The sequence below is a fragment of the Vollenhovia emeryi genome, unplaced genomic scaffold, assembly GCF_000949405.1.
Source record: "Vollenhovia emeryi isolate VEMERY1.0 unplaced genomic scaffold, V.emery_V1.0 DF939156.1, whole genome shotgun sequence".
NCBI classification, from domain to species: Eukaryota; Metazoa; Arthropoda; class Insecta; order Hymenoptera; family Formicidae; genus Vollenhovia; species Vollenhovia emeryi.
In genome coordinates, this window is record NW_011967210.1 from 831601 (window position 1) to 851534 (window position 19934).

Below are 19934 nucleotides of genomic sequence, written 5' to 3' on the forward strand. Positions count from 1 at the left end.
CAGTCGGCAAAATGTGTTTTGTAGACAATGCCATCCGTGATCCTGTCTGCGAGGATCATCCTTTCGCCACTGCGACGACAACGCGTCGTCGGGCCAGTGAATCCGGCGCGACGCGCTCCGCTGGCCGTTCCTATCTCTATCGGCCTATTCCGAGGGGAAAAATCACAATCGTCCGACAAACAAAACGTTGTTATAACGGTATCGCGAATGCAATAAAAGGACGTCTTTTATTGGCTGGCGTAGCGCTCGTGATTGAGCTGCGAGAATCCCCGTTCATGCGTGGAATTCCAGATTTTCTCAAGTGTTTTTCCCGCAAAAGGAAAATCCACCTCGTGGCGCCTCAGACCGGTGTCGCGCGCGATATTGCACATTACGCGTAATTACGTATGACGCCGCAATTACTCGCTGCACTTTGCAATTTTTTATTTGACGTTCTCTCCCGTTTTTGCATTTTATATATTCATTATAGAGCGCGCGGAATAATTATTTTCTTCGTACAATATTACCCAATTAAGCATACTGCGTAGTATCGCTCTGTAATTAGTGGTTACTGATTTTCAAATATTCCCCTGAAAAAGCCGGGGGATGAAGCACGTACATCGCGTACGCGCTGATTCGTTAAGTAGGTCGTAATGGTGGATCTAGACGGGGACGGGATTTTCGAAAATTGCGAAACATAAATAACATCCGGGATAAACAAGATTATTGACGAATATTTCGCGTTACCGATCGCTAAATCGCGCGCGCCCCGGCGAAGAGACGCCTTTGAGTGCGGAATAGTGGTTTACGTTTCCAATTTTCTAAAGGCGAGAGAACTCGCCCGCCGCTTTATGAAAAATTACATTGACGCGGACATGCGCGTGCGAGCACGGACGAGTTATTCGATTACATGCCAATCATCGATCGCTTAAAGCCCTTCCGCATTATCCGGCCGCATCTACTTAATGCGCGTAGCGTGTCATTACATTCGGAATCACTTTGCGTCGCGTTATTGAATTACGCCGTTAACGCGGCGCTCTATAATCTATCGGAATAATTTTCTACCGTAGGACGTACATACGTACTGCTTTCGCTTTCCGTTTTTATTTGTAGGAGCGGCTGCTGCCGGAGAATCCAAGCGTTCGTGCAAAATGTACGTTTATTCAAAAGTCAATGCGCGCTTTGATCCTTTTCATACGATCGAATCCAAATGCTAAGTGATTACATTTAATTAATGCGCCGATGCAATATTGACAGTAATTGCTAGAATTCAATCGACGCCAAGTCTCACGCTATCGCATAACGGTAATATATTAAATATATCGCTGTCAAAATATTCATCCAATTGTGAGAATAGAGCGTAAAACAACGATAAGAGTTTTCGTTATAAAATATGTAATATAATTAAAAAATGTTTAAACGCGTTATTTATTATTCATCGTTTCTCGATTATTGAAAAACCGATTATTCTCCTAAAACAAATCAAGTATTCAATACCCGTGACCTTCGTCAATCTTGGAGTATAAATGGGGAAAAATGTTGTTACCTAAGAGCGTCCGACGATCCTGGTTTAAGGGATTTAACAATGACCAGATCGCTGGAGGTATTCCTGAAGACCTCGTCGTAACCGGGAAACCTGTCAACCTCGCAGAGGTGAACGTCGCCGAAGTATCCGCAGCCAAGATTTTCAACGATGTTGAGCTTTTCCCGTGGAAAATCAAGGACACACTCGGGTATTTCCTCCTCCTCCTCCGTGAGCATATCCTCCGGACTGTAGCTAGTTATGCTGCTGGAGGCTTTCGCGCTCGTCGGCGGCGGTGTACTCGGTGTCGGCGAGGGTGGCAGCGGCGGAAGGGGGCTCTATGATACGGCACACGCACGAATTCAAATTATGTCTTCTCGAATTACTGTAGTGTAATATCAATATGTCATATGAATATGCCGGGGCAAATAGTTATATGTAAATATTTGTACTTTTATTCGCCGGACGAAATTATTCGAAAAATATGAAAGAAGTATAATATTGCGAATACGAATAAATATCGCGAAATGGAATAAACATTTCTTCCTTGCTGCGCGAAGGAAAATATTCCGATAAATATTTCAATAAAAGATAATATTGGGATTCATAATCGCGATATACCTTTTTCAATACAATTTCGCCTCCCCCTTCTGTAAATTAATCAAATCTGATAATATAATCAAACAGAAATACACGCACGCTCCCCCTTGTACAACTACCGTAATCAATAACCACGCCCTTTACATTATCGCTCTATAATCTGTGTATGCCCACGAAAGATGTTTTCTTCGCGGTATAGTTATGATTGATAGTGCCCCGTTGTTTCCTCGTTTTTCGGTCATTAATCCTCATAATTCACAGGATGAAGTATTTTGCGTCGTGCATATTGTATAGAGAAAACAAGCCCGGTTGAAAACGAGATTAAGTCGGAGCCGATGTATATACATACAATACGACGACACGCGCCATTAAAATATATTTTATGCGGCGCGCGATTATCACAGCTGATAGAAATACTTGAGCACTGCCGAGCGATTATCAATAGTCCAGTGTAATCTCCATGAAGGGAAACAAAATATTCGATACCCTGCGCGAGCAACATTTCACGTTGCGCCGTAGCGGAAGTGTTACAGGTACATTTGAACTATCTCGGAGCGTAGAGAGGGAAAATTGAAAAGTCAAGCGGTATAATATTCGAATTAGCCCGGCGATTTACATAAGCCCGAGTAGCCGGTTTCGCAAGGTTGCTTCCCCTTCGGCGATCGTGACGGAGATCCGACGGTCACGAGACGGCGTTTGACACAGTTTCGCGTTCCAAGTAGCCGCGTTAATGCCAGGAGGAGGGCTTAATCGGCCGCGGATCGCATGTCTACCGTACATTTTTGCGACTCACCTTGCAGATCTCCGTACTGGCGTAATACTTTTCCGGCGGGGGCGGTATGGGCGGCGGGTTAGACGGATATTCTTGGACCGCCGGAATTGGCCTGGCAAGATTGATCGTCGAGTTAAGCAGGAGCGGAATAACCGGCTGCACCTCGTTGATCCCTGTCCGAGCGGCGGAAGGAGCGGAGAAGAATCAAGAAATTCGACAAAGTTAAAAATATAATCACGGCTAGCCGTCGACGAGAGAGAAATTGCCGCCTGCGACGCTCTCCCCGCTACTCCCGCGTTCGAGTTTCCAAGTTTCGGGAGATCGTTACCATTTTTTAACGAGACTCCGCGCGGCGCCGCGAAACTCCAACGTCATCCGACTGCAGCGAATCAAGTTCTTTCGGAAACTCGGGGGTGTAACGAGGAGAGAGGGAGAGAGAGAGAGAGTGAGAACGTCTATTTCAATTTATTACGGCACTGCCATTACGTATTGTTTCGCGCGGGTTCGCCCCGCACGATATAATTGTGACATTTGTGGACTCGCAAAATTAGTGCGACCCGTCGATGAATCACAGCGCGCTGTGCCGTTCCCGATAGTTAATTAATCAAAGACCTCAGTCTAATTCGATTAAACAAGGTCGCGCGACGCGACAAACAGTCTCTCTGCGGACTGCGGCTCCCGCTGTGTCCAGCAAGCTGTGCCAACTACGAGACGCAACGGAATAGTTTGTCGACTATTCCAACTACGTAGTGCGGCCGCGGCAAAACCAGGCGCAGAGATTCGAAACCCCGACTTGACCGTCACTCGGGACAGCCCGTTAGAATTCCCGCGATAACACGAAACTATCCATGCCGCGACGGTACGAAGTCAGCGAATACGGAAGTGGAAACGTCTTTGGCGGAATTGGATGTAACCGGGATGCCGATCAACTTTTGTTGTTGTTACCGTTGCTCGGAGACGAGAAATTTATTTCAGAATTTATCACAAATTCTATCCACGAAATAGAGAAATGGACGCGCCGACACGTTAAAAAAATATAACGCGAGAAAGTAAGAGCGAAACGTTCTTCGCGAGGTTGGCGCTGCGGATTTTAAAAGTTAAGCGTCGAGCGTCTGGCGGAGCATTGGTCCGACGCGAGTTCGACGATTGCCTTTCGCGGAAGCGATTGAACTTACAACAATTAAGAATGAAAAGAAATCTCTACGTGCGTACTTGCGCGGTGCTTTACCTTAACGAGCGTAATCCCGGCTGAAAGTGAACCGAACGGACGGAAGCCGTAGACGCGGGCGGGTAGACGCTTAAGCGTGCGACTTTTAAACATTTGGTACCAACCGGTGTAATCCGTGACGGTTTTGTGTAATTGCGGCGTCGTCGTGCTGTAGGTGGCCGGGTGATACTGCGTCGGGAGCGGGGGGCAAATTGGTCCCTTGTCCTCGCCCTCCTCCGCCACGGAGACCTGCGGTCGAATATCGAGCGTTATCATTAATGCACCTGACATTTATGCACATCGCCGATCGTGTATATCGCGCGGCAAAAGCGATGTACCCCGTCGGTTATCCTCTCCTATTTTCCCCGCCCCCCCTCCCCCTGCTCTTATTCTCCTCAGAATATTCATAGCCGACGAAACGAGGAGACACGAACGCGGGGTTGGCCCCGAGGGGGCGCGCGCGCGCGTCTGGTTATTGTGTGCCGAATACCCCGTTGGCCTACTGACTCGTTATCTATCGCCGATTGCGTAGTTTTATTTTACGGCTGCACGCTATCATAGACTGTAAAAGGTAAGCGCGCGAGCTTATTTTCGTTGCCGATAAAAAGGATAATGTCGGAATGACTCCCTCGTCGAAGTTCCATTTGTAAAGTTTCATAAACTTGCCCCCTCCCCTCAACGTCGTTCGTTTCGAGATAATTTGAATTTAAATATTACAGATGCGGCTTTCCTTATCGTTCGGAGTTGGGGTTAATTCTAAAAATCGTTAACGTATTTTCTCTGTAAATAAAACGGTATCGTTCTCGTTTGCAATAAATTAAATTTATCGCGCGCTCGCGAGAGAGAGAGAGACGGCAGCCACTGTAATGTAAAACGGGCCACAGTTTGCGTATAAGAACGAAATCTCTTTCTGTCGCAGCTGATATACGGATACGTGAGATCGCCGCCTTGGGGATGCTGGAGTGACTCTACACCTTTTGCACTTTTTGCATCATTAAGACATTTGTGTAATACACAAGTTCTGAGGCTTATGCGTATAGATCGAAAGTGTCCCACTACTCGGTCTAAATCAGAGAACAGCGTGCTACCATTAAAACTAAGTTTAGAAGCCTAAAAAGAAATCTATTCACTCAAATAAACTATAGGTTACCTAACTTATAACTTATTCTAGTGAATAGATTTTTTGTTAGGCTTCTAAACTTAGTTTCAATCATAACATGCTGTTCTCTGATTCAGCCCGAATAGTGGGACACTTAAAATCTATACGCATAAGCCTCATAATTTGTGTATAAAAAGAAATCTATTCACTCAAATGCTTTCATGAATTGACAGTTCTGGGAGGAAAAGGTGTAATAGGTGCGGAATCACTTCAACATCCCCAGGGAGATTGCAGCGGAAACTCGCCACGTCTCGAGTATCCAGGAGAAATCGCGACGTCGGTATTAACGTATCCTCGACGCCGTGGCGCAAGTTGCATTCGCGTTTCTCCATTAACGGGTTTCGTCATGGCAGCGGGCTTTCATCTAAAATGCGACGGTAAAACCGCGCGGGTGCCCACCCGTAAAGCTCTTATCTCGCGTCACTTCCTCCCGACGCCTTTATCTCGGTTCGCAAACTGTGCGAAGGTGCACGAGGGGTCTGGACGATCGAGCCCGACATGCCACCTCAGGAAATTAGCAGTTTTATTATAACAAACAATCTACTGGCGGCCCCCGGGTCCCCGGGTGGCAGCGGGTGTTTACGTCGCGGCTCCTCGTCACTTTTCTTCGCACGATAAGACAACTCGCGAGGGATCGCAGGCACACGACGGCTACCGTACGTACGTTGCGTGCCTGTGTGAGTCGCGATATAATATCCATTGATTTTTGCGCTGCTCCAGGCCGTGGGTGCCGAGGCTGACTTGCGAGCACGTAGGGGTGGGTGTTAATTTCCGTTTAGGGAACGTTAGAGGGTGCCAGACTGGTGAGATGCTGCGGCGCGGCCGTTAAGATAAGATAACCACTTAACCATCGGGATTCTACGCGAATCTCACTACTCTCGCCCTCTTTTGCACTGTCTCGCCGGCGTATACACGTACACACGTACGCGCGCGTTGTTACACCGTCCCCGCCGCCACCCCTATCTCACCCGATCGCTCGCGTTTCCAGCACGAGGGCTCGCTTCCCGCCATCGGCCTTAACCATCTAACATCTCTTTCTCCATTAGGACTATCTGAAGTCCTGTCGTGACTTCCCGTACTCTCACGCCCGGGCATTCGGAGCGATGTCGACAACTCGTTTTCGTTGATCGGACGCCGAAACGGTCGCGGCGCTACGGCGACGGTTTGGAAGTATTATTGTTGCCCGAGAGATAGTAATCCAGTTTATGGAACGGCCCTGCCTTATCGTTGTGCAAATAGTCCGCAAATCGGACACAACAACGCGATTCTTGACGCGGTAAAGGGGTCGGTCCAAATGTAAAATCGTACTCGCTAACGAGGCAATTGCTCGGGATCGATGTTGAATTACGCGGATCCGCCTGCTGAATACGCGATTGAAAACTGTTGCGCGACTCTTGACATTAACGGGGTAATGAAAAGTTTATTTTTCAATCGTCGGCCTAGCGCGAGATCTCGTTTGTACGTCACGCGTGCCTCGGTAAAGGAGAAGAGAGACGCGACAGGGAACTATTAAGAATTTATTAATATACAACGTTGTGAAAGTCACCGTTAACTAGCCTGCGATATCTAGAACAGCCTAAAATAACTCGCTTATTTTTAACGATAGAAAATAACGTTCCAAAAATAAAACAGCTTGGTATCGGATAATTTATTCATTACTTTTTTTTTCATATTGTCTAGCTTAAGCAAACACAAGAAAATAAATTTTACAAGGTTCGCGACCGGCGATATCTTTAAAATGAGTTACACGAATGTAACAGCGCAATGAACATTTTCCCTCGCGTTCGTTAAACGATATGCGTATTAATGGGACTATTAAGCTGGATTCACACCTTGGCAGAAAAACAGAAGTCCAAGCAGAACTCTCGCTGACAGTCGACAGTTTCTACTTTCTGTCAGCAGAGTGTGCTTTTTACTACCGCGAGTTCTGATTGGCCTAAGGTTGGATTTACACGTTGGCAGGAAAGCAGAAAGCAGAACAGCAGAAATCCAATCAGAACCAATCAGAACTCTCGCTGGTAGTCGACAGTTTCTATTCTACTATTCTATTCTACTTTCTGCCAGCAGAGTGTGCTGTTTATTATCAACGCGAATTCTGGTTGATTTCTGTTTTTCTGCTTTTCTGTCAAGGTGTGAATCCAGTCTTACAAAGTAATCGCGAAAAGCAGAATGAGTTTTGCGAATTTGGAAAGATGGTTCCTTTCTTACCGACTTTGACTAATTTCACAGAATCTCTCGGTGATCGCTGTTGATCGACACGGCCATAGGACGCGAAATAATACAGCGCATTTTCCTTTCACGCGCGATATATCACTCGGGCGTACAAAAGGACCCCCACGGGTCCGCGTATCCGCGATTCCTTTCGCAAATCCGGACACGTTCGATTGACCGCAGAACGGTTTTATCAACGTATCGGTCGTCCGGCATCGTCTGACCTGAAGGCAGGCTTGATTTTCTTTATGAGTTTAGTATTCCGAACGGAATATCGCCCGGCGAAATAAATTATCGGCGCTGCAGCGAAAGCTACGTGCACACGTTTCCGCGGGATTTATCGAAGTGGCGTATTTGTTTAGAGATATTGCGTGTTTGCCCGCATACTAATCGCATATCGAGTTTAACCGCGATTACGAGATCGGCAAACGATAGCGCCGAATAATCTCTTAACGAGGCAGCTGAATTAAAGGTGCGTTTGAATTGAGTGGATTATTGTCAATTTACGTGTACCAATTCCGTCAATTTTCCTCCTTCCGATACGACACAGAAATACCGTGCGTGAAATGTAATTTTAGAAGAAGAAAAAGCGACGCTCGCGCCTTACTCATCGTACGCGTGATTCGCGTGCGCGATACGCGGGTGCGTATTTAAAAAGCAAAATTTTATTACGCAAAAAAAGGATGCGCATAACAAAATGCTGGAAACTGCAATTCTCTGACGCGCGTAATGCATTTTATGTATTTATATTTATACGCAACGGTGCTCGCTATTTGTGCTACCTTGTTTTTTTTTTACTTTTTTTTTACATCCGTTTGCGCGCCGTACTAATCTGAGAAAAATGTTAAACTTGTTAATGCAGCCACTGGAAATACAAACGGTGATGCGAAAGGAGCGTGCTGGGCGTAGAGACGGAAACGAGAATCGAAATCGTGAAACGGGTTACCCGACAAATTCCGCGAAGTGCTAACGAAAAGATTCCGAGCACAAAACGATCCTCCATTAATTAGCAGCGGAGTGCTTTTTGCCATTTTCATTATCACGAGTACATCTTCGCCTCTTTTCCGCAAAGGCTACGCGACCCGTCCGGCTGTTTGCACATTTCCCAACTTTGTCCAAAAGCGTCTCCCGCGCGTTTCACTTGTTTCGTGTTTTTTTTTTATTAATTTTTCATGGCACTGACCTGCTTTTAATTAACGCATTTCCATCTTCTTTCTACTTTGGCATGTTCCGCTGCTACAAAACGTTCTATGCCCTTTGGATATTGTTATAATTATTATACCCAAAGAGCTTTAGCATTTTCAACTTGCAGCGACGCTTTTTAAACTTGCAAACAAATTTATGACAATCCTGAAGTGTCTGCACCAAAGTGCCGTTTCTTGTCCCTCCCTCCCTCCCCCCCTTTTTGTTATTGATTAAACGTCGCCGGCCCCTTCCAGCAATTTAACAGATAATTTTTCAAACTGCGAAATCTCGTACGCGGTACATTCGTATGTTCAACTCGCGGTTAGAATTACAGCGCACGAAAATCACAGAGTTTGTTGCTTTAAATTAAAATAATCTGTTTTCACTCGACTGTCTCTCGTATCGCGCCCTCTCCCTTCACTCCGAGCTAAACCCCGGTAATCGCATTACCACTTACTTTTGTACGAAGTCCCTTCCTCTAGCCCCGGCGGCCGTGCTCTTTTCGCACGAGCGCAGATACGCGTGAACGCGCGTTCACGGGGCTGCGTCGCGTTCGATAATAATAAATTCTACGGATTGAATAAAATCACGCGCGTTTGCCCGATATTGTTTGTCCGATATATTTTGCGCGCAACGATTCACGCGCCTGCCCTTAAGGCAATGTCGTAAACGGGTTATTTATTGCAATCCACTGATATATGCATAATTCAGTACAATTTGATTTGCTAATGGCCGAAGAATAGCTTGACCTGCAACACGCGGATGGACGTTTACGTAAATTAAATAATCCCGCGCAATGAAATCTGGAACAAGAATTTGCTGCATCGTAAATTCCCGGATAAGAGGGGAAAAAAAGCACAACACTTGGCGGGGCTTTAAGCGATATACTATCCCACGGAGAGTTTCCCTCCAACGTTTTAAAGCAGACCGATGGAACTGGCGTGTCAAAAAAGAGCGAGTCCTCCATCATATTCGCTCTAAATGGGATCAGGCAGATCGATATGGTGTCGTCCGCGAAACAAAGTTTGGTTTTCATACTCCGCGTTGCTCGATAAATTGTCGAGGTCTAGTGTCCTGTAAAACCGTCTTACACGCCGGACGGGGCGAAGAAAAGAGACGTGGGTCGCAGTTTCGCGACGGAACGGACGTTCGAGTGCGTCGAGACTCGATGCTGACGAGTGAAGAAAACTAATCGCGCGAAGGATGGTGTCTGCGAGCGCAAAATCGCTCGCGATCGATAACAATGAGCCGCGGTGATTAATAAATCGTAGCCCGTGGCCGTAGAGAGATTAATTAATTAAAGCGCTGATAGACGATAACACGGCATTTAGCCAACGAGAGGCAATGAATAATTATACCGCGAGTAAATTGCCGTCTATTTAATTAACGGCAGTCGGCGGATAAACAGATCTCTCGGAGAAAAATGTCGGCGTTCTCGACCTAACCCCGGGCAGCTGTATCGGCTCGGCATTCGGCCGGATTGAATGAGGCGTACGCGAAGCGAAGTGAGGACAAGCGGGAAACGTTGTTCCCTCCCGACCGTCGTATTGCTCGATAAATTGACAGCGGTTTCTACCTGGCAGACATAATCTGCCATTCTCCGGAGAACCGACGCGGGTCGCAGGTTGCACGAAGGGCAATAGGGTCATTTCGTGAAGGAGGGAAAGGCGGGAGTGGCTCGCGCAACTTGAAGACGGGACAAGTAGCAGGTGGCTAATGTCGAGAACAGGGTGGAGCGGGGGGAGGGGAGGATCGGCGAAGATGGGCAAGGAGAAGAAGGCGTTTGGGGTGTATATGACGCCGCTTAGCGGCGGGTGAACGACGAAGATAACGCACGTCTTTCTCGACGACGGCGTCGCAATACGGCCATCCCGGCAGCTCTTTTAATTAAGTGGAGTCAGCTCGACTATACCCGTGCACTCCTTCGACGGCCGGTAAAAACTTAGCTGTGGAAGATATTGGGTTGTCGAAGAATACTTTGAGTGATGTATGGTAATGGCGGGGGAGAGACTTGGTGCGCGTCCACCCGAGCCGCGCGAGGGCGAATGAAAAATATATCACGTAAATATGTTTTTGCGCTCTCTTTTCGGTCGCCATATTTACAGGCGGAGCGCACCGAGATCGAACGCGATTAATTAATTCCGCGCCGCGCATATTTGCTGAATATATGAATATTATGTTTATTTCCGTATCACAAATGCGATAGAAATTATTATTTAAATTATTATTTTCAAATTGTAAGCTCCGCTTAATAGCAGGGGAGTTCGGTAGCTTCTTGATTCCTCCAACTTTCTTTCGCCTCATTTATCATTATTAATAATGAGCCGAATGAAATATTCCGAGTGACTAATTAGTCACCTTGATAGCTAATGTCGCCATCGCGAGTCTTCAATTTATTTCGATAGGTTGTTAGCGTCGTTATTAATTGTCGACTGTCGCTCCGTACGTTTCTCCGGTTGCCTCCGTCCGTGCAAACAGTTAAGTTAGGAAAGCTTCAAGGGTTTGCAAGCTCAACTGTCTGGCACTCATTATTTCTCATCGTTCAGCAAGTCGTTAATTACTGTCTTCCGCTATATCCCGCGAAAAAGGATGGGAAAGCGCCGGAGCTGTCCATTTCTACGAACGAACTTCACTTTGCTATTAATCCGGTTAGAACAACAGTGGCTTGGTAAACATACGCCAAGTTCTCAGAGTTCTTTCTTTTCTCCGTCAGCCTCACTTTCTTCGCTCTACTCGGTCCAAGTATTAACTTTTTGCGTAACACGCTCAATTCTCTTCTAACGTTTTATTCCTCATCCTTACTTTCTCGTCTCTCACCAACGGCACTTTTATCTATAGAGATTACTTACTGCAGAATTCACTTCTTACCTTGTTACCCCGCACTAACCATCACAAATCGTCGGTCTGATTTCGCACTTAGATAACAGCGGGTTAATCAAGTAATGAAAGCTACGCGTGTACCCTTCTTCCCTCGGTTTTTCCCTCTTGGCAAATTTTTCCCCCCCGTCTCTCAACGTTATCTCGAGCAGGTGAGATTCGATCGTCGATCGATTAATTAATTTCCCGCTGTACAAAACGAGTGCGATTCCGAGGAGCGCGAGCCACCCATCGTGCATGGTAAAGAGCTGGCTTTAACGTTATAGACCATACATCGTGAAAGTCGTGCAAACTGTCCACCGGCGAGGGTAGTAAACGCGCGACGTTAATAATTCTTGTTGTTCCGTAGGACAGGAGTCGGAGCGGAATTTACGACAAAGTTAGACATTCCGCGTTAGAACGAGGTGCGAGACTGAAAACGTCTCTTTCGCCGGAGAGCGTTTTCAGCGGATTCTCCCGCCACGATGGAATGCGACGTCAGAGAAAAATAGCCTTGTCCGCGCGTGCATCGCGAGATATTTCTTGTTATTCTTCCTATTCATTCTAAGCATTGTATCGTAATGGGGGACAAAATTACGCCAAGAATTATTAGTCGGTCGTGCGTACGCAGTTTCTCCGTTGCCTTCAATCGCGCCGCACACTATTATCGGGTATGGGAACAAGATCCCGTCCTTTTAAACTGAAAATTTGTCATATATTTAAACAAGAATATAAAATAATTTTATTCAAAGTACGCCCCATTGGAGGCGACAACTTTCTTCCACCTTTCAGGTAGTAAACGGATTCCCCGAAGAAAAAAATCAGGTTCTTTCGACTCGATCTATTCATTTTTCGATACCTTCATGCGTGGACCGAAACAAGTGGAAATCCGAAAGGACAATGTCTGGTGAATACGGCGGGTGGGTCAACATTTCCCAATTCGGTCCCTCCAAGTATCTTTGGACCGGTTTCGCAACGTAGGGCCTAGCGTTATCGTGTAGCAGAACCAGCTTGTTGTGCCTATTATCCCATTCCAGCCGTTTCTCTTTTAGAATTCGGTTCAAACGTATTAACTGCAGTCGGTAACGATCCCCAGTGATGGTTTCCGATGGTTTCAGAAGCTCATAACAAATAACACCCTTCTGATCCCACCAGATGCATAACATAATTTTCGAACCGTGGATATTCCGTTTTGGAGTTAATGGATCTGGTTCACCTGGCATCACCCATGATTTCAGTCGTTTGGGGATTGTCGTAGTGAATCCATTTTTCATCGCCAGTGGCATTTCGATGCGTTTCAGCAGCTCTTTTCTTCAGAACATAATAATAGAGTAACACTTGCCGCAAATGCATCCCGTTTCGTTGGGGTAAATGTTGCCTTTTTCGACGCGAAAGAAAAAAAATTATGTTTGCGCTTCAAACGAATGTCTACTACTGCGATTTAAAGCTCACACATACACCTGCAAAGCACAAGTATAGCCGTTCCATCAAACACGAAATTAGTACCACTAACGACACCTTTCTGAAAAGGGCGAAAACTTATTCCCACACCCAATATCTCTACGTGCTTTTTTTCTTTCGTAAACGTAATTATCGTTATGACGCCAAGTAATTAACGCGTACAGGATCCACGGTTGTGTAAAGCGCGGCGGACTAGTGTAAAAGGACTCACGGATAAGAGCGCGTAACGAACAATCTCGGAGCGTCCTTTTAATCGTCCCGGCGCGATCTCGTTTGCGTCTCCACCTTAAGGAAAATATTTGATCGCCGTGTTTTCTCCTCGAGTTACGCGCGCGCGCTCTCGTATCTAAACCGACGTACGTAGGTAGGTATAAGCTGTTTTGCGCGATTGCTCAAAAGCGGCGCAAAGTGACCTGGAAGCGTAGAGTAAATAGATGTGCCTGTTCGGTTTATTAGAGCCAGAGGCGAGACTCCGGTATTAAACCAGGTCGGGGTCGGGCGAAGAAAAATCGCGACCGGAGAACAAAATCGTCGTCATTTACCAAATTGTTAGTATCGCGATAACGCGTCATCGCTGCGCAAAGGACTATCTATTGTGCCTCCGGGCTTTGATTAGTCCCAATTTTCGTCGTGTAACTTAACGATGCTTAACGATTGGAAAAGAAGCAAAATTATATATTCACATTATATTCCATTGTACAATAAAATTTTAAGATCCGTGCACAAAACCCGAGTTACACATGTGTACTTTTCTTATTTAAAAAAAAAAACATTGTTTCTCTCATCGTCGAATGTCGACCTATTATTTCAAAATTTCGATAAGACGCTGATAGATTTCATCTTAATGTCACCGGGCAAAAGAAAATGCCGTACTACGAAGTCATTTCTCTTATGTAAGTTTGTTTATAATTTACGTGATCAGAGAGAAAATGATTGTACTACAATAAACTTACTCGTTAGAGGCTTATACGTGTGAAAACATAGACAGTCTGTGACTTGATATTACGGCAATACTTAATTATACGCAGTAGTTTATCTTTATAATAACCTTGAGCTCGCCCTGGTGATCGTAGAAGTTTGACGGCGCGAGAGCAGCTTTGAGCCTACGGTTCCTATAAAAGATGAACATGATCGCCGCGAGCAGCATCACAATTACGGTCGTCAGGATGCCGATAACTAAACCGACGAACTGCTTCGATTCCGGCTCCTTGCTCTTATCTGGAACTGAGAAGGATACGTGTGTGTATGGAGTGTGTCTACCTGCTATCTATACGTATAAACGATCGGGCGTGTATGTAGTAAACAGATGCACCCGTCATGTTCGGGGATACGGAGGGAATCGATTAGCTCAACGATTAACGGTTACACCGCAAGCTCAGTGATCTTGCACATTGTCACTGGCTTAGACTGCGCTCTAGAGATAATTTACATTAATTAATCGCGACATCGATCGTAATTCCCGAGGATTCCAAGTTCCGAGGCCGGTCTTTAACGCTTAAGCGATTATTTCGTGAAATTTTTTCCTGCTTTTTTTTCTAACCGACTACTTGCCATTCATCTGAATCAAAATAATTCATTTCCTTGCTTTTCTCGTTAGGTTTCAATCGCTAGATTTTTTAGCGGCTGCTCAAAAAGCACGGTTTTTTTTCATTAAATGAAGTCTGTTAATTGAAAATATAATCAGTCTCTTTTTTTTACGATTGATAAACCTTTAGCATTGTAGATAATCGCGGCCGCTGGCTCGAATCAAGGAAATGGAATTAATGGTAACGATAGCCGCATTGATAACAAAAGAATTTTCCATTAATAATATTTCGACGCCGCCGCAGACAGCTGACCCGCGCGTGTATGTGATAGCGGATTCACTCGCCCGTGACGCTTGATGCATCAAGCAACACGACCTATCACCGTAGATAATACCGCCGAGGTAACCTCGCATAATGTACGATGGAACGATAATGATGATTGCGTTCATCACGAAGCTCGTAACTAGATCACGGTTGATCAGTGCCCGGCTGAACAAAAACAATATCCGCTGATGGCTTTCGTAGTCCACCGCAACGACCTGATCATCGCTTGAGTATTTTATAAATCAATAAACGGAGATGAAAACAATTTGATAAGACTTTTTTCCGATTGCTCGATTGGCAAGTGTTTATATAGTTTTAGTAATATTATGTGGGATCGAAGTAATTAAATAATATATTTTTCTTAACGCATGACATTAAGTCAATCGACCAATAAATAAAAAATAATTGCTAATAGCGAGAGAAGAACATTTAACTTAATACGAGTATTTCTTTGTGAAGGAAAGAGACGCACAGAGATTGAAACCAAAACCAACGGTACACGATACTATTTTTTCTATTGGGATTCAGAGTTTTCGATCATGTGACTCAAAGCTGAATCCTGATTGGCTCTCGTAAGCAATCAAGTAGGAAAAATGGTGCCGTTGGCTTAAGTTATAAACAGTAATAGAGAGTTAAATCAGGACCTATTTTGATATAAATCAATAGAAAGTAAGATGGCGAGTGTGGTCCGAGCAGGATGTAGGTAGCCGAACGGTTTGTCTAAGCTATAAACCTTCTCTGATAAAGTCTAATAAATTCTTTTCCTCGCCTTTCCTCCAAATGAAAGTATCAGGGAGAAGAGAGTTTAATTTTCCGGAAAGAGATATATCTGCGGCAAAAAATTTCATCTTGTTTCATGCTCTTTTCAACATTTCGGTCTCGCTTCTTCCGCAGACCAATTTTGGCACAATGTTGTAGAAACACTGGTCGACAAAAAAACATAATGTTATTCTTCCTGGTGTGCCGTTGAACGTTTGTTCCATTAGTTCGCAGATTATTGCCCGCGCTGGCGCACACTCGTAACCTTTCTGCGCGGTGTAATATGTAATGAGTATTAGTTATACGTCGCGCTTCAAGCGAGAAAACATAAATACCTCGTTCTGCTTTCTTGCGCTTTACCTTGGGCGAATTTAACAAGCGGACACGCAAAGAGCAGTTCGAGCAGCGTACATACAAATACAAACCTACATTAAACGAGCACGCGAGCTCGAAGCCGGCAATAGTTGTGAAGAAATTTCAGCAATTCCGACTTCGTCGCTACGTGATTGAAAAATTTTGCGCTATGCAGCGCGCGCTGCGGTACGTCAGTAGGAAGAATAAATTAGTTCGCTGTCCATCTTGGAGAATATTGAGTGCAATCAATTAGCAATAAAAGTTTCGTTAAAAATCATGATCTATTTAACAGCATCTCGACGACCGCGTAGCGACATCTCAGTCGGAGAGAAAGTTAAAGAATTAATCAGGTTAATTGCGCGGCTTTTGTGAGAACAAAAAAAAGGTATCGTTCTATTGGTTAACAAACTCGGCCAATGAACAAAAGCGACCGCTCTTTTTCTTCCGTGACGGTTTCTTTCGCAGGTAATCGAGGACGTCCCTGGGACTACTCGATGTACTTTTTCGCACAGGTCTGTCGATCTCGAGGGGTTTTCTAGCCCCATCGTCGCCGTTTTTCCATTAATTGCGGTGTAAGGACATCGCATGTCAGAAAGAGGATTTCTCTGAAGGTGCAAGTACTTGGCCTTTTCGACTTGGTGTAATTATGATTATGAAATTCGTGCTGACTATATATTATAACTCCGTGCAATCTATTTCAAATTTCTTAATAACTCTATTTAACATTTTTATTTTTTAAATATAAGTCTATTTGCGTCTATCCTCATTATTTAATTTGAGATTTTTTAACTAAACTCGGAAGTTGTAATAATATCGTTAGAAAATTATGTCAACTTGGTTCATATGTAGTTTTACGATGAGTGTGTATCGCACAAAAGATTCAAATTAACATTTTTCTATGTTGAATAAATCGCCGGTGATTATCGCGTAATGATCCCTTTTTCTCCCTCGCACAATTCCTTCGTGATATATCGAGCTCATTGTTATAAAACATGACAAGGGAAAAAAAGCTCGGTGAAAAGAGCGTCAATTACGCGGAAAATTATGAACGTAGCTTACCGGAATAACAATAGAAAAATCGGACAGTAGACTTACAGGTGTTATCTTTGCTCTCCTCCTTATTAAAAGTAGCCTTCACTTCGTCTCTCTGCAGTGGACCCTCGTTATTTTGATAGGGGCTGCCGGTCGCCAGTACAATGGCGCTCTTGTTCTTCGCCTCCTCGTCCTCGGTATTGTTCCATTCGGAGATAACTGTGCATTCAGGATTAGAGCTAATGAAATCCACGCCCATCAAGCTCGTATTAAATATTCGAGCGTAAAAACCGTGAGAAAAACACTATCGCGCAGTGAGAAAAGCGTCGTTCAGGCTAATTGAATTAATTAATAACTGGATAAAATTCTAAACCATCGATAATACACGGCTATCAGTTGCTAAAAGTGAAACTGCCGTCGTAAAATCAGTAGAGAGACGTGCAGTCGCGGATGCTCGAAAACTAGTTAAATTTCGTGCGTCTTCCTTTGACAATTTTATCGACTCGTACAAAATGTCCTTTGTGGCCACAGCGTGGACATCGAATTTCATTTGTATGCGGGATAGTTTTCTACGACATCGATCGTTTGAAAACGAACAAATATCACGACCAGAATTTAATTCGTGTCACACGCAGCTGGAATTTCCCGCTGGGCAAACTGAAAATTAGTGCCGCGGCAATTTATCGACTAATGGACACCAGAAAATATTCCAATTTTCGAGCAGTTAGACGCGGTTCGTACGCGCGATTTATAAAAAGGAAAATTAATCGAGGTCTGCGGGGGGCGCGCGAGCGAGCTCTCGGACGGCGCGGCTCGCTCGGTGGGAAAACTCGACGCCGGCGCCGAAAAGAGGGATAAGGGGGGGAGGCGCGATATATTTTCCTATCGATGTCGCGGCTCAACGAAGCATTTGTGCGACGTGAATACGAGTTATGTGGTATACAGGTGACGAGGAACATTGGTCGCCTCTGGGCCGGTCGGTCCAACTTATCGCTCGCAGTCGAGGACGGGGAGCGCCGGAGTACGTCGAATGATTAACGACGTACCCACTCCCGTGGTCGGCCCGGTGCAACGAAGCGACACGGAACTTTCGAAAGCTCGCATTACCAGAGACCGGCAGCTAAGTTCCGTCTCGGATCGTTTGAGACGGATTAAAAGAAATATTGGTGATCGATATGCGGTCCCGTCGATGTTGGATTAAGCTAGTCATTGGGTAAGTTGCCGTAACAGTTGCGTTTTGCCGCTGCGGCAACCGCGGAATCGATCTTCTTGACCGAATTTCAAGGACCATACCGATCTACGGAAGTACATTGTCTAACTGCGTCGCGTGAGAAACGCGCTAATTCCTCGAGAAAATTTACCAACTCTTTTTGTCCCTAAAAGTTGGCGAACAGAAGGGATTACAGTTTCGATCCCAGCCGCTCGCGTCTATGTTTAACGAATCTTTAAGGCTCTCTTAAATAAGCTTCGATGTAATCGTAGCTTTCCAAACTCATGAATGTTTAATAAAGTTATTTATTTTTATGTAATTCTAATTCAACGCGTTCCCCGGTCGCTATTGGTAGCGTATTCTTCGTCCCGTAATATTCTCCGCATATAAATTACCCCCTGTGTAAAGATCCGAGTTATTTTCTGTCCAAGCAAGTGAAACTATTGTTTTTTCAGAACAGCATTCGATAAGAAAATGTCACACATGCTAAAAACAATTACCAACCAATAACGTTATTCTTGCTGATGGGTTTACAAAGAAAATATTGTACCTCGAGATGTATTACCGACATACAGTCGCTCTTAAAACTGAGATAGCGCGTATTAGTAAAACTTGATAGAAAAAATTATACGTTGTACGATTCGAGGAAAAGACAGTGTGACGCAGTTTCGTGCAAATGACTTTCCAAATGAAATACGTGCAAGGTTTATGTGCCACTTGATACGGTGACAAAGAAAATCACTCGCTTCAGCGTTACGCTGCCGAAGTTATCTTTCGTGAAAGGAAAGAACACAGTGCACTGAGAGAATGATTAACGACGGCTTCGCTCGTCTGGTTCGTGCAACATTCCGGCTTTTCGAGACAAAACTTTTTGAGAGTATATACTCCAATGTGTGTGTGAGTGTGTGCGTGTGCGTGTGCGTGTGCGTGTGTGTATGCGGTAAGTAAGTTTCGTTTCCGGTCCGCGGCCACGTGCTCTCATTCGCACAACGTGCCATGGATACTTCTGCTTTTTGCTTTCCACGGTGCTTTAAAGTCGAGCTCGCAACAACGTAGGACTAAACGATTTCAAAAACTTTAAATGTTTCACACTGTCTTTTGTCCGGGATACGACGCCGTTGTCTGAGCAATTCTGAGAAACATTTGCCCTTAAGGTGGCTCCTGCATAAACCGACCAAAGGTAGAAAAAATTGAAATTTAAGTATGGTGTAGTTGTAAGTTTTATCTATCAGTGAAATTTCAGACCCGGTTGCCGATGAAATAAAAGAAAGAAACAATGTTTACAGTTCTAATTCTTAATATCTCAGTAAACCAAGTACCAAGTAACAGTTACATAACATCTTTATTATAATTTCCTACTCAATAAGATAAATGTAATATAACATCCGTTTTATATACACAAGATGAACATAATTTCCTACTCAACAAGATAAATGTAATTTTCTATTCAACAAGATAAATATACTTTCCTACTCAAAAGATACAATTTTTTCAGGAAATTTGACAGCTGTTTGAGACTTGACAACTTCACATATTTTTAAATATGTTTCTAAATGTGCATATATAACCTAGCATATCAATGCATTTGATCGATAATGCATTAAGTGATATCTTTTTATGAAAAATCATATAAATTTACAAAAATAAACAGGGCCCCGCCAAAGCACACACTAACCGCTCCTTCATGCAGGTGCCACCTTAACTGATACTTTTTATGAAAAAAGTCGCATGGATTTATAAAAATAAAAGAGGCCCCATAAAAACACCCATACTAGCC

At 44.5% G+C, this 19934-nt stretch overlaps 1 protein-coding gene across 1 annotated transcript in view; it reads right to left on the reverse strand.

Moving 5' to 3' along the window:
- LOC105565024 (discoidin domain-containing receptor 2) overlaps positions 1-19934 on the reverse strand; it is a 188856-nt gene that overhangs the window by 15009 nt on the left and 153913 nt on the right. The window contains exons 9-13 of the mRNA XM_012017841.1: positions 17011-17166; positions 14001-14176; positions 4206-4329; positions 2895-3046; positions 1526-1839 (exon numbers count right to left, since the gene is read on the reverse strand). Of these exons, the coding sequence (XP_011873231.1) occupies positions 1526-1839; positions 2895-3046; positions 4206-4329; positions 14001-14176; positions 17011-17166 (922 nt within the window). The remainder of the gene's footprint in view (positions 1-1525; positions 1840-2894; positions 3047-4205; positions 4330-14000; positions 14177-17010; positions 17167-19934) is intronic.